Source organism: Pneumocystis murina (genome assembly GCF_000349005.2).
Source record: "Pneumocystis murina B123 chromosome Unknown supercont1.14, whole genome shotgun sequence".
NCBI lineage: Eukaryota > Fungi > Ascomycota > Pneumocystomycetes > Pneumocystales > Pneumocystaceae > Pneumocystis > Pneumocystis murina.
In genome coordinates this window covers 186661-202004 of record NW_017802372.1, presented here as the reverse complement: position 1 = coordinate 202004, position 15344 = coordinate 186661, and the positions used below count along the sequence as shown (strand labels likewise).

Here is a 15344-nt window from a genome sequence, read left to right as displayed (position 1 = left end):
CTTGTTTTATTTAAAATATCAAAATAGTGTAAAAATAGATTTTTCTTATAATAAAAATCATTTATCAAAGATTCCATTTAAAATCAATTAATAATACAAACCTCAATTTATATTAAAAAAACTATATTTATTAATAAAAAATCTAGAAATATTTCATTATTAAAATAATTTATCATTAATTTATTCATAAATTTAGACAATTCATAACCTTCTAAAATGTATTAATATACAACAAAAATATTTTTATTATATTTTTTAGAGTATCAGATGGTAGTGCATGTTTTTTCTCTTCATAAAAAATCACCATATTTAATTTTTCCTCATTTACTCTTTTAACAATAAAAACTTACCAATATACAACAATCTACAATATTATATACTTCTAATATAATTTTTAATATTTTAAATTTTTGAAAAAATTTATCTATAAATCTTAATATACCCTTTAATTTTAAAAATATCCTCTTTTTCAATATATAAATTATATCTAAAAAATGTCCTCTTTTATTTAAAACATCAATAATTCATTCATTCTAAATTCTCTAAATATATATTTTTAAATACATCATATAACCACTTGTTATTTTTATATATCTATAAATTATTCATTAAATATACATAATATTTAAATCTTTTTTTTGATATAATTTATATATTTTGATTGTATCAGAGACTATTTTTTTTTTATAGTTAATATTGTTATATTTTGTCGTCATTGATCGTCATATATAAGTACTAATATTTATTAAAATTTTGAATATTACTAATAAGAAATAGAGAAAGATATTAAAGACACATATAGTGTCTTATAGGATCTCATGGAAAGGCCATGTTATTATTTTAAAGAAAGAATTCTTTGTAGCAATGAAGCACTTTTTATTATTAATGAATCATCTATGATTATTTCAGTAATTCGAAAAAATATAAGAGATATGACAGGAGGAGCATCTAGTATTCTTGGAGAAGCTTTTGGAGGAGTACTTGATGAAGTTTTGAGTGTCGATAAGGTTCAAAATGGGCGTAAAAATTGGATTAAATCAATGGTATGTTTTTTTATTTTGGAAAGATTTGAAAAGAATTTATGGGATTTAAACGTTTTTTCAAGATAAAAAACGTGAGATAAATTTACTTTAATATATATAATATGTTTTTTTTGAACAAAAACTAATGAAAAATAAAGGAAAATTCATTATTATATAAATATTCTCGACTTAAATGTGATTTAATTAAATGCAAAGGTGATTTATTATAAAAGAGGAAAAAAAGGATAAGATTAATGACATAGAATTAGATGTATCATCAATAGATACATTATTACTTTTAGATCCATTTATATATACAATTGAGAATTCATCGATTGAGGCATCAATTAAATCTCTTGCACTTAGTTCTATAATGAAGTTTATTTCCTATGGAGTTATTAATAAAAATTCTTCAGGTCTTTCATTAGCAATTAAACGACTTATATCAGCTCTTACAAGATATATATCTGAAACACTTGATTTATTATATGATGAAACGGTGTTACTTAAAATGTTTAGATTGATAGAACAAATAATAATAAGTGTCATTGGAAGATTTATTTGCGATTCAATTATTCCTGAAATAATTGAAATATGTTTAAAGGTATCTTGTCGACTACATTTAAGTAAGGTTCTTAGAAAAAGTGTTGAAATGATAATGTTATCTGTAATTCAAACGATTTTTGGAAGGTTAGTCTATTTTTTTTATTTTTTTTTTTCCTAAATATACTTATAGACTAAAAGAAATAACATTAAAAGATGAAAAACTATCATTTATGATAGTAAATGATCAAGAAGTTTTGTCAAAAAATCAAAAATTTGTGTCTAATAATAAAAATTCTAAAACATTATCATCAGAGAAGATTAATTATAAAAATGATTTTTTTTTAGAAAACAAAAATGATAATATAAAAAATGGAGAACAGATTGATGAAGGTTAAACTATCTAAGTTTATATTTTTATTTATTTTCATTCAGAGATCGTTCCTTATGGAATTATATCAATAAAAAAAGTCTTTTATACTTTAATATTATTACTAGAACCACATAATAGACAACATACAGATACTGTACGTATTATAGCATTGCGAATGATTAATACTGCTATTGAAGTTTCAGGACCAGTGATAGAACATCATCCAGATTTGTGTCGTTTAATCACAGATGATTTATGCAGATATTTATTTCAACTTATTCAATCAGATAATCTTTCTATCATATTTCATTCTTTTCAAATAATTTCATTACTTCTACATATGATGAGGCCTTTTCTTAAATTTCAACAAGAAGTTTTCCTTAAATATGCTATGTCCTGTTTTTCTAATCACAATGATATTAAATATCCATCAGTTGGCCATATATTATATCAAGAAATGTTAGATACACCAAAACATAGACATTTCATATCCGGAAAGGACATTTCTATTTCAACAAAAGAACAAAGAAAACTAGGGAATGAAGAGTCTAGAGAAGTAAATATACAAGAAATTATCATGGAATGTATTCTTGGTTTAGTTCGAATACCCAGCTTTATTAATGATTTGTTTGTAAATTATGATTGCGAAATAAATATGTGTAATTTATGTGAGGATCTTATTGATTTTTTTATTAGTGTAAGTTGTATTTAAGATTTCGAAGATACGTAATGTATTTAGAATATATTTTCTGATCCAATGATTTGGTCAAAAACGAATATACCATTATTATCTTTACAAGCAATATTAATATTGGTAGAATATATATCTGAAAGATTAAATATAGAAGAAGTAGGCTACATTTTTTAGTTTATATATTTTAAAATCTATTAGAATAAGGAATCTTTAATTCATAAGTTCCCATCTCTAGAAACTCTTTTGGAGAAGAAAAATAAAAAAGCAACAATAATCCAAGGATCTATAAAATTTAATGAAAAACCAAGAGAAGGAATAAAATATCTACAAAATAATGGAATTTTAGATAAGAATGCTAGTTTTGAATCAATTGCTTCATTTTTAAAAAATACAAGTTATGTCAACAAAAAATTGCTAGGAATATATCTTTCAAAATTGGAAAATTCTCAGGTTTTAGACTGTTTTATTAATACATTTGATTTTCGAGGGGTAGATAAAATTACAATTCATTAATATTATTTATTTAATATCAATATTTAGAAACGTATTGAAGAAGCTCTTCGTGAAGTTTTGTCATTTTTTAGATTACCCGGTGAATCACAACAAATAGAACGAATATTGGAAAAGTTTTCGAATAAATATTATGAAACTAATCCGGGTAATAATGTTTTATTTTTAATATTTTTAATCAAAAATATAGTTGAAATAGAAACAGCAGACGCAGCTTTTGTTTTAGCATATTCGATAGCTATGTTAAATGTTGATTTACATAATACTCAAGTTAAGGTAGATTTAATTTGTATATTTATATCTATATATGTTAAATATTCTATTTCAGAAACGAATGACTATTGAGGAATACACAAAGAATTTAAGAAATCTCAACAACAACAAAGACTTTGATCCTGAATATTTGGTAATTATTATTTTTTTTTTTTTTTGTTAAATAAATATAGAAAACAATTTATGAAGCTATCCGTTCTAATGAGATAATTGTTCCTGATGAACACAATAGCCAATTAGGATTTGAGTATACGTGGAGAAATCTTACAAAATTATGTATTAATAAGGAATTTCGAATATATAATACCAATATCTATGATCAATATATTTTCGAAATTACATGGAAGCCTATTATTAGCTCATTTACCTATGCATTTATTTCTTCAACAGATGATAATGTTCTTTATTATGTTGTCAATGGGTTTGGTCATTGCTCCAAAATTGCATCACAATATAAAATGAGCGAAGTTATTGATTACATAATATCATGTCTTTTAAAAGTGATATCTATTGATGATAATGAATTAAAAAACATTTCTACTAACTTACTAATAAATATTGATGGCAATGATATTTATGTAAATCCTTTTTCAATTAAATTTGGCGAAAACTTTAAGGCACAGCTTGCAGCTATTGTTTTATTTAGAATATCTAATGGAAACGAATCATTGATTCTAGAAGGGTGGAAAGAGGTATTTTTACCATGAAATTTTTAGTTATTAATTTTTAAAGATATTTAAACTCCTTTTTATATTTTTCATTAATCATTTACTTTGTCCATCCTTTACTCAAATACAAAATTATATTTCAATTCCACCTATTACTATTACATCCAAAGTAAAAAGTGGCAAGAAAATATATGAGAACAGATCCCTTGGATTATTATCAGCATTGTCATCATATCTTTCGGGATATGGAACTAATGATGGGTTTATTGCATCGGAAACCGAAATTGAGTATGCAATATCTACAGCTGAATGCATTAAATCGTGTCATATAGAATCTTTATATAAAAATATGATGTTTTTACTTTTTTTTTAAGGAAAATTATCTAATAATATTAGGTCGCTTGATTTAGATATTACAAAACAATTAATCGATATTTTACTGCAACCATTTTCTCAGGATTTATTTATGATGTTAAATTTAAGAAATTCTTCTCAAGATAGCTTAAAAAGTAATTCATCAAATAATGACTATTATTTAAAATACGATGAAATCATTTTATTAAGAATGGAAATAGCTACATGTTTTGTTTTACGTGATACATCTTCTTTAAAAGAATTTTCTCAATTAGTGACTCGATATCTTTTAAATTTCATTAATAATTCGGAAAAGATTCATAATATAATAAGAGAAAGATTTATTATATATTTATTACGTATAGTTAAAGAAGATATTGATAAAGATCTAAATCAATTAAAATTTTCTTCAGTGCTTCATTCATTAGCATCATTAAATGATGCTTTTATAATTGAATATGGACTTAGTATTTCTAATGGAATTTTAGAAATCATCAAACTGTCAAAAAATCAAGAATATATCAACTCTGGTCATTTGCTTAAACTTCTTTCATTAGTTCAAAAGAATGAAGTGGCTATTCCTGTTACTTTTCAAATTGTTCAACATTTATCATCCCAAAAACTTTCAAAAGAAGGTTTTCAATCAATTATTTTTTTATTAAATCAGATTATAAATTACACATCAATAAATAAAAAACATAATCTTGAGAGAATTAAATTACTAATTTCTGAAGAATCTCAAACGTATAAAAGAATTTCTTTATTATTAATAATATTAATTTGTTCTAGATTAGTTCATTTTATAGATTATGCAACTCAATCAATTAATATTTTATATCAACTTCATTTAAAAGCGTTGTCATTATTTCCTGATACCGAATTAGACTTTGAAGAGGGTAATTTCTTAAGGATTTATTAAATATATTAATCTATTTAGTCTGGAAAATATTTTGGGCACCTATTTTTAATATATTTCAAGAACAATGCACGAATATCTTTTATGAAGTGAGACAAGAAGCATTTACATGTCTTCAAAAATCACTTTTGTCCTCACAATTTTCTAATGATAAAAATTTACAATGGATTCTTGTGTTCAAAGAAATCTTATTTCCATTAATATTTCGTCTTTTGAAACCTGAAATATATCAACTTGATCTTCAAGGAATGGCACAGGCACGAATACAAGCAGTAACTCTTTTGTGCAAAGTTTATCTTCATTATTTAGTAAAATTGTCTAAATACGATGGAATGCTTGACTTATGGATTAGCTTATTAGATATTATAGACAGATTAATCAATAGTGGTCAACCAGATCATTTGGTAATTATATATATATTTTTTTAAATCTATTAATATTATATAGACAGAAGCTGTTCTTGAATCTCTTAAAAATGTTTTATTAGTGATGAATACATCAGGTTATTTAGTGCCACCATCAGACTCAAATTTAGTATTTTCCGAAAATTTGAATCATAGCAACAATCAATTTCATTGTATACTATGGAAGGAAACATGGAATCGTATTAATCGTTTTTTGCCGCATCTTAGAGAAGAACTATTTCCTACAGAAATTCATTCTAATTAATAATCCAGCAGAAAGATATATAGAAAACAATTATTCTTATGCAATATTTAAAATTTTTGGAATATCCAAAAATATTTTACATTTTATCAAAAAATATAAACAATTTTTATATTATCTTTGCATCTCGGAAAATTAATTACATAAACAAGCATCAAAGTCATTTAAAAATATATTATTGATTATTTAATTAGAAATTTACAGATTGGTTACTCATTAATATATGATATGAAAGTATATTATTTAGAGTCCGGACTGGTGTAGTGGTTAACATCTGTCGCTTTCACCGACAAGCCCGGGGTTCGATTCCCCGGTCCGGAAAGCTATTTTATATTTAAGGGCTAATATGATCGTAATTAATATAAATTCAGTCTTCCTCATTTTTTTAATTTTAAAGTTTCAAAATTAATTTTTTAAGTCATTTTAGAATTAAAAAAAAAACGTATAAAAATAAGTACATACTCTGAGATTTATTTATCAAAAGTTTAAGAAACACGAAAATACTGAGTATTAAAGACTTTGTACCAATTCTTTTATTCATTAATATTTTTTTTATTTTTTTTAAAAAAATAATATAATTATTAAATGTTTTATTTTTTTGGATTTCAATAGCCAAATCATATTAGAAAGATAAAGATTATCCTTTTTTAATAATAGCATCTTCATTTTTAAGGATATAGTGTTTTAAAATTTCCCCAAATATTACAAAGTATAATTAATCCTTTATAAAACCTTGATAAAAATTGTTAAAGATCGTTTTATAAAAAAATTACAAAAATAAAAACCCATGATAGCAGTTTATAATATAACGTTAAGAGATAGATGTGGGAAATGAATCTAGAAAATCAACTTCAGCATTCGGATGAATCACATAAACTTTTCTAATTGGTTTTTCAGTTTCGCTTTCGATCCCCTCTCCATAGAGCTCCATAATATAATGATCCTATATTTATTTTTAATTATTTAAAAAAATAAGAGTTTATTTATACTTTAACAAGTTTCTTTAATACTTTCTTTATTAAACTTTCTTCAACTATTAACGCATCTTCTGTTAAAATTTCATTTTCTTTTTGTTCTAAATACCATTGAACCAAGTCTTCCTCTTCTACTCCCTCTACATTTTGTTCTTCCTCTTTTAATCGTTTAATAATCATATTTAAAATAGATATATATTTATCATAAGTTATTTTTGTTTTTTCCTTCTTAATAGGATTTACATTTTGTATTTCCGTGTTGCCTACTTCTGATTGTTTTATATCATCATCTAGACCTATATCATCCCTTTCAATATAAATTATACTTTGACGTAGAAGATTATATGCTTCTACAACAAATTTTGGTGTAATATCTTCTACGCAATTTGCTCTTGCAATAGCTTCACTGAGTCTTATCAAACTTTCTAATTGACGTACTGTAATTCGATATGAATTCTTGCCCATACCTTGTGCGTCATCTATTCTAAGTTCCTTATATCTCTTAATTAATTCAGTTTGAGCTTCTGGAGTTAATTTCGGTTTAAATGTTCGTGCATAACGAATATATCTTTGCAATTGTTCAGTAGAAAATTCAGATTTTACAGAATTATCTCGTAACCTATGTATATCTACAATATGTCGTGCTAGATTCGTATCTACTGCCTCATTACATTCATCAAGAATGACAAAAAACAGATCAAATCTTGACATAATCGGCGGGGACATTTGAATATTTGCTCGAAGAGTTGCTTTACGATTATAACGTCCTCCTACTGGATTTGCAGCTGCTAGAATAGATGTTCGTGCATTTAAAGTAACATGGATCCCTGCTTTAGCAATAGAAATTGTTTGCTGTTCCATAGCTTCATGAATAGCAACTTGATCTGAAATATCCATTTTATCAAACTCGTCAATTGCACATATTCCATCATCTGCAAGCATTAGAGCGCCTGCTTCTATCGTAAATTCTCCTGTTTCTTCATCTCTAACAACGGCAGCTGTTAACCCTGCAGCAGAAGATGCCTTTCCTGAAGTATAAACTGTACGAGGAAGAAATCCGCATACATATCTAATATTAAGTTAGGATATTTTTAATTTTTAGAGAAAAACTACTTTAGAAATTGAGATTTTGATGTAGATGGATCACCAACAATACATATATTAATATCTCCTCTTAAATTTATACCTTCTGGTGTAATTTTATGCACACCACCCATAAGTTGTAAGAGAATGCCTTTTTTAATAATTTCATGACCATAGATTGTAGGAGCAATACTATTAACGAGTTTGGAATAAATGCGATCTGTATGAACCATTTTTTTGAGTTCATCAATTTCGTTTTGTGAAAGAGAATTCAAAAAAATATCTTGTTCCTTTTCCTGAGTTTCTCCATGAATATCTGGAACAGAAATATCTCTATTGCTAGTTGATTGTGCCATGCAAGCAAGAAAAGCAAGTCGATAGGTTAAGTCTCTTACACCTAATGTTTTAAGTCCTGTTATGCCTTCAATGGCAAACCCATCCCGAGTTCTGCCAGATCCTCGAGTATCTCGCATTGCTTCTGGACGTACACCAGGAAGACCAAGTTGAGATATATCGGGAATCACAATCAAGGATCCGGTAAAAACACTTTTATCACCTGCTTTAACACGTTCAACAATTTCTCCGCGCAAAATGACATCTAAACTATTGAAAAACTCAATTCATAGGAATATTTCTTTTTAATACTCACGTTCGAGGCATACTTCCAGCTGGTATTTCTGAACTGTTTTCTTGAATCCTAACTTTTTGCCAGTCAACAAAAGTAGACTGAGAAATATTTAATCGCCAATGTTTCTGATTTCGACATATTTCATTCGGACATTGAGATGGCTATATTCGTTTGATTAAAATCTTCATTTTCTTTTCATTAATTACCTCTGTATATCGAAAAATTTGCTCTACATTCGTTACCACTGCCTTACATGCTTCACAAATAAAAGTTGCACGGCTTAATTCAGGCCTAACTTCACTCGTACGTGTAACTGTCCCGGAAATACTAATTAGCTTGCCAATACGATCTGTCCGAAGATCTCTAATTTTTGAAACCAATGGAAATCCATAAAATGCAATATGAAATGTTTTATCAGTCGAAATTTTTGAAACATTTGTTGCTTGAGAAATAGCTGTACGATAATATGTAGGTTCATAACGTTCTACAAGTCGATGAAGAGCACGAATCAAAAAAGGAAGAAATCTAAATATAAAATATTAGTCGAGTGAAAAAAATAAAATAAAATTCCATGTTTAAATTATATAAAAGCATCAAAAAAACCCGACAAAACCATAAAATAAGTCTTGCACTAAGAAAATAACTGAAAAACCTCGCCTAATTGAAAAAATTCATATATATAGAAAATTTATAAAACATAATATATCTATATAATTCAAAAAATAGGCGCACATAAGAAATTTTCCAGCTTATTTATCTTAAAAATATCCCTTCGAGATCCTTTTTTAAACATACCGATAATATTGTTCTACAAGTGCTTCTGCAAGAGCACTGTTTTCATAATCAAGAAGATGCATATAATCAACATAAAGCGTAGTTATTTCATAACTCTTCATTCCATGTATCTGTTCCAAATAATATTTTTTTCTTGTACCAGAAACTGGGTCCGATTCAATATAACTATATTGATTCATGAATTTCTTCTTTTTTTTTAAAAAAAAATATCTACTTTTCAACAAAACTTTCAAAACTTTCACGTACTTTTTCACCCGTAATATCCGTTACTTTTGGAATTGCTGTTGATTGAAGACGACGTCGTTGAATCTGTAAATGACTTGATGTTTCATCCACTTCTGTATGAAATGGAACTGTTGCTTGACTTGAAAAATCAATTGAACTCATGTTGTTAGAAAAAAGACATTAATGAACCCTAGTTTCAAAGTCTATTTAGTATTTTTATATATTTTTATAAGAACCCGTTTGACCTATAGACCTATAATGTTAACTCGATCCAATCATCTTAAAAATAAATAATAGAAAATAGAATATAAAACATTTTTAAAGTATAAACCCCTTATAAATGCGTCATAAACGTTCATTAATACTATATATATGCGTAGTATATGCGTAATATATGCATATATTTTCCTATAGTTTTATCGATACAGTTTAATAATATATATAGATAGATAGCTAGATAGATTGATATGGACTGATTGATGTATCTATTTTCAAGAGTTAATCTATAAAATATATTAGTTAAAATGAATTGATAGATGGTTTAAAAAATATTACGTTTTATATTTCATAAAATGGGATCTTTTCAAATGCCCTCATGGTCTAGTTGGTTATGACACGGGTCTCATAATATGAATGTTGGCAGAGCAACAGTTATCCCGGGGTCGTGAGTTCGAGTCTCACTGAGGGCATCTATTTTTGATGAATTAAATATAATTCGTAGAATGAATTATAAATAAACCTATAAAATTTTAATTAAAATAATATTTTAAAATTTAAAGGAAACTTACTTATATAAAAATAAGAATTTGAATTATAAATAAAACCAAATAAAATCTAAGGAAAATGGTAGTTCTATTTAAAATTGAAACCTAAATCAGAATTATTTATAAAACCGTTAAAATCAGTATTTTTATAGCTAAGCTAGTTTAATTTTATAAGTATCACGTGATAAGAGTGATTCACGTGACCTGAACAAAATTATCTCAATATATATAATACATGATTAATATTAGTGACTCACTTGATTGGATTTCAAGTATGCTGCCAGAAATGGCAGTATTAGAAGAGGTGTTACGTTGCAGGATTTGTAGAGATTTAATGCAAACACCATTAATTACGGGATGTTGCCATACATTTTGTTCACTTTGTATTCGTCGTTGTTTATCTCAAAAACAACAATGTCCGTTATGTCGTCAACCAGAACAAGAGAATAGATTGCGTAGAAATACGTCAATTGAAGAAGTGATTGAAATTTTTGAACGGATCAGGTTATTTTAGTTTAATTTAATTACGCCGTTTGATGTATATAGACCCGGTTTAATGGCATTGGCTAATCCGTTATCTAATACGGAAATTAAATTGTCAAACACAGATTCAATTCCTACAATTGTTAAATGCCCAGTATGTTATCAATCAGTTGATTATGATAAAATTCACATGCATCTTGATATATGTTTAAATCAAAAAAGTAACACTTCTTTACAAACGTAAGAAATATGAAAATAAAAAAAAGCCTTTTTTACTTTTATATTGATATTAATTATTAATATAGGGAGATTTCTCCGAAAACAATACCACATGCGTATTCTAGGTTACCAAAACTTAATTATGCTCTTCTTAGCGAATCCAAACTTCGATCCGAACTGAAATCTCTTGGATTAAAAATATCTGGAGATAAAGCAATGCTTCAACGAAGACATACTGAATGGATTAATCTTTGGAATGCAAATATTGACTCTAAGACGCCTGTTAGTAAACGAATACTACTTGAGAAATTAGATGCCTGGGACCAAATGCAATTAAAAACTACTACTATGAAAAATATTTCAGATAAAGATTGGATTCAAACATATAAAACAGATTTTGAAAACCTTATTGAAAATGCTCGACAATCTAAAAAAAGAAAAGCCGATACATCACCAAAAAATGAACCGCCAGAGACTCAATAAATTTACAAATTATTCGAATTATGCTATATATTCTATTATTCAAATAATTGTGTCTCTTCAATGCGTTTGCTAGTAATATGAGGTATTAATGATGGTACCTCTAAATCCATATCTGCAAACATGTTGTTAATTATTTCTATTTCTGCATCTTCTTTTGGCTTTTCAATAACTTCATTTTTTAAGGCATCGCATAATTTTTCAAACTCTTGTTCAATTTCTATGTCAGAAATATTGTTTAAATTTGCAGTGCCTAACGTATCTCCAATACAATCAACTTCATATGATAATTCTTTGAATTTCTCCATAATGTCTTTGACATTTTCAATGTCGGCTATTTCTTTTACTAAATTTTCTAACACTTCAACTCCGGCTTTCATTGAATTTAAAATATCCAAATGAATCACTGCTTCATCAATTTTTGACAGAATTTCTTTCACTTGTTCTAGAGATTGAAGTCTTTTATTTAATGTCAGCTCTGACGCTTTTTTAGAACGTAATTGGAACATCGCAAGCGTTTTATTTTTTGATTGAATTGCCGTTTTGATCGATTCATCTAAATGTATTATATTTTGTGTAAGTGTTTGTGTCAATCGTTTCAAACGATAAAAAATCGTTTTTAAATTCGAAATAAGATGATCAGTTTCCGTAATATTTAACACTCTAGCATCACTTTTTCGCCTTAATTTAATTATCTATTATCAATAATTAGTTTTCAGTATTTCAATTTACTAAACAAGAATTACTTGACCATCTTCACTTATAGTGGCCTCCTTTTTATTTCTTGATAAATGGTAAATCATTATTTTCATATCCAGTTCAGAAAGAATACGAGAACTAAATATTTTATTGGAAAAACATCTAACCAGTCCATCAAATGAATAAATATGTTCACTATACATAATTTTATCCTGTACAACTGTAAGAAATGCATTTTCCGCTCTTTCAACATGCTCAAGAATTATACAACTTGTATCTAATTCTGCTTTTTTTAATATATATTTACCGATTCTTCCTAAACTCCATGCAACAAAATTCGACATATATGATAATGCATAGGAATAAATACAATCTTTTTTCTTAAAAAAATCACACAAACGAATCCATTCTCCTTTTTCTAACGAATATTCCTGTTTATTCCATCAATTTATATATTTTTTTGTTTCAGTTAATTTAAAACCATAGTTTCTTTTATTCCCAATGGTATACCATATTTTGGCGAATAAAGAGAAATAGACAGACGGTTATCACAATGAATAACAAGGTAATCACATGTCCATTCAATTTTTCCTGCCCAAACTGCATCTTCTAGTGCACTTTTCCATGCATTAGTATTTGCTTGATAACCTTCAAAATTAGAGTTTTTAAGCGGAAAAAAATCAGAATAAAGAGATGGAAGACGAGATGATGTAAATTCCGTGTGATCTAAAATATATTTAAGGAGAAGACCGGTTCTTTTATCCTCTTCTTGACATTTTTTTTCCTGATAAAATGAGTCGCTCATATCAATGTCGTTAGTAAAGTCGAGGTGGTCCTAAATTAAGGTACAATAGAAAAGTATAAAAATAAAGAAAAATACAAGAGAAGATATGCATATGCGTGTAGTTGAATACGAAGAATAATTCGGTACTTTATGATTTGTTAAAAGAAAGAAATCAAAAATCGTTATAAAACAATAGAAATAAAAATATTAGAATAAATAAGATTAAGTATATATTTGATCATGTAGAGTAGCTGTAAATGCATTTATTTCATTCCACTGAGTGTCTTGATAGACAGACATTGCTTGGAGAAAAGATTGTTGAGCCAATTTTTTTTTACCAAGGGTTAACCAAGCTTCTGTGGCAAGAATTTTCCATAAAGCAGCCTTTTTACGACGAGATCCATAAGAGAGTAGACCATATGACCTTATAGTTCCAAAACAATATGAAATTCGCTCAATTAGAAGAGCATTAATAGTGTTTCCAAGGATACCAGTTTCGAGAATTTTTATTAGCCATTTAGCGGCATTGTTTTTTGCCTCATTAGATTGTAGAAACATAAGTTCAGAAGCAAAGATAACAGATCGTAAAGCGAAGAAAGGTGAGGAAGACTCCGATAAATAGGAATATAATGATGCGTTTAACATAGAGTCGATTGTTTCAACTTTGATCTTTGTCGTATATGAGGGAAAAAGTGAGCAAAGCGCCAACATTTCTTGAACTCCTGCATAATATTTCCATGCTTTATCATTTAAGAAATCTTTTTTTAAAAGTTCATATATAGATTGCGCAAATTTCCAGTCACGTAACATAAAAGCATAATCTGCAAGTTTTCTTAATCGTGCTTCAGGAGAAGATAAATCATAGGATAAAGTTTTAATATTATAATTACTATTATTATAAAAAGAAGATTGATTACGAGCAGTACCGGTGCTGAAATAGCGTTTAGAAACGTTGAGAAGTTTTCCTGCAATTCCCCTACGAGATGCAGCGACCTTATATATAATTATTAAAAAAAAAAATGTATGTTTAATAGAAAAATTTACTTGTTCATTCCATAAATCAATTGATTGTTCCATAGCTGGAATAATACTTCTAGATATCAATTCTTTAACAAATGTACGAATAGCAGAAACATCCTTCTGACTTAAAGCATAGAATTCATCTAAAAAGTTAGTTAAAAAAAATAAATATTATAAAAATAACCTTTAGTCGTATCAAAAGATAAATTCCATGGATCTTTTGGCACTCGTATATACGCTTCTTGAGATTTATCTAAAGATTGATCTGAAGGAGATAATCTGATAAGATATGAATGAATACCAAAAGTCTGTTTAATAGTTTCAAATACTTGTAGCGATCTAAAAGATAAGAAAATATTTTAAAAATATTAACTATACTTTTCAAGATCATGACTATCGTCATGTAGAAAAAGACAAGCTGGCAAATAACTAAAATCAATATATGGAAGCATTGGAGGATGTAGTTGTAAATGTTGAAGTGACTCAAGTGGTTTCGAGCTGTGAGATGATATTGCAAAGACACAAGCAATAGGATGGCTAAAAGATTCATGTACTGAAGGAGGAAAAGATGCTAAAAGACGACAATAAAAATGAAAAGCTGAAGAAATCTCAAGCGATTGCTCCATATTTTCCGGATTTTCATATGTTTTTTCCAAATCTCTTTCATTTTCTTTTAAAATTTTTTCCTCTTTCATATCTTTCATTCCATAACTAAAAACATTCATATATTCAGATACCTTCCCTTCCATCCAGTCAATTTCTTCTTCCATAGATTTAATTTCCTCATGTATTTTTTTATCATTCAACAACCGTTGTAGAGGAACAAAATGTACTCCAAATACTTCACAAAGTACATTTCCTTCCGAATGGCGAATAAGAACTGTTTCTCCCTTATTTTCCTCGAATATAGATAACATTTCATGTACACATCCAAATCCCTTAGCCGATGCCAATTCATTGGCATCCCCAGATGCTAAAACAGCAATATTAGGAGAAAATCCACGCAAAAATAACGGGAGAAAAGAGTTTTTCTGGTATTTTTCTGATAAATGCGTTATATATCCATCTTCAGATGCTCTTTTTTCTGAAAAATTACCCATAAAATAGCGATTCATTAGCCTCACTCATAAATTGGACGTTTAACTGCTTGGTTGTCATGGAGACTCACTAT

At 27.3% G+C, this 15344-nt stretch overlaps 5 protein-coding genes and 2 non-coding genes across 7 annotated transcripts; 4 read left to right on the top strand and 3 right to left on the bottom strand.

Annotated features, from left to right (window-relative positions):
• The first annotated feature begins 779 nt into the window (after window positions 1–779).
• On the top strand, window positions 780–6054 carry PNEG_02939 (hypothetical protein). The gene is made up of 16 exons (XM_007876791.1): window positions 780–1043; window positions 1181–1238; window positions 1292–1712; window positions 1759–1958; window positions 2001–2635; window positions 2678–2788; window positions 2831–3121; window positions 3173–3290; window positions 3333–3418; window positions 3471–3548; window positions 3589–4107; window positions 4148–4437; window positions 4480–5181; window positions 5227–5333; window positions 5375–5757; window positions 5801–6054. The coding sequence occupies exons 1-16, from the start codon at window positions 819–821 to the stop codon at window positions 6020–6022; spliced, it is 4446 nt and encodes a 1481-aa protein (XP_007874982.1). The 5' UTR covers window positions 780–818; the 3' UTR covers window positions 6023–6054.
• Window positions 6055–6268: 214 nt separating this feature from the next.
• Window positions 6269–6340, top strand: PNEG_05046. The gene has a single exon. It is a non-coding gene; the product is annotated as a tRNA-Glu (tRNA).
• A 289-nt stretch (window positions 6341–6629) lies between these two features.
• PNEG_02937 (hypothetical protein) lies at window positions 6630–9886 on the bottom strand (the record flags this gene model as incomplete). Its single annotated transcript, XM_007876790.1, has 7 exons — window positions 6630–6962; window positions 7009–8062; window positions 8107–8679; window positions 8726–8865; window positions 8911–9229; window positions 9500–9664; window positions 9714–9886. 7 exons carry the CDS (start codon window positions 9884–9886, stop codon window positions 6831–6833), a joined length of 2556 nt encoding a protein of 851 aa, XP_007874981.1. The 3' UTR covers window positions 6630–6830.
• Window positions 9887–10313: 427 nt separating this feature from the next.
• Window positions 10314–10413, top strand: PNEG_05045. The gene has a single exon. It is a non-coding gene; the product is annotated as a tRNA-Met (tRNA).
• Window positions 10414–10723: 310 nt separating this feature from the next.
• On the top strand, window positions 10724–11673 carry PNEG_02935 (DNA repair protein rad18; the record flags this gene model as incomplete). Its single annotated transcript, XM_007876789.1, has 3 exons — window positions 10724–10992; window positions 11035–11211; window positions 11277–11673. The coding sequence occupies 3 exons, from the start codon at window positions 10724–10726 to the stop codon at window positions 11671–11673; spliced, it is 843 nt and encodes a 280-aa protein (XP_007874980.1).
• Window positions 11674–11708: 35 nt separating this feature from the next.
• Window positions 11709–13174, bottom strand: PNEG_02934 (hypothetical protein; the record flags this gene model as incomplete). The annotated part of the gene is made up of 3 exons (XM_007876788.1): window positions 11709–12365; window positions 12417–12800; window positions 12851–13174. The coding sequence occupies 3 exons, from the start codon at window positions 13172–13174 to the stop codon at window positions 11709–11711; spliced, it is 1365 nt and encodes a 454-aa protein (XP_007874979.1).
• Window positions 13175–13375: 201 nt separating this feature from the next.
• On the bottom strand, window positions 13376–15288 carry PNEG_02933 (hypothetical protein; the record flags this gene model as incomplete). The annotated part of the gene is made up of 4 exons (XM_007876787.1): window positions 13376–14146; window positions 14198–14316; window positions 14358–14512; window positions 14552–15288. 4 exons carry the CDS (start codon window positions 15286–15288, stop codon window positions 13376–13378), a joined length of 1782 nt encoding a protein of 593 aa, XP_007874978.1.
• Window positions 15289–15344: the final 56 nt, after the last annotated feature.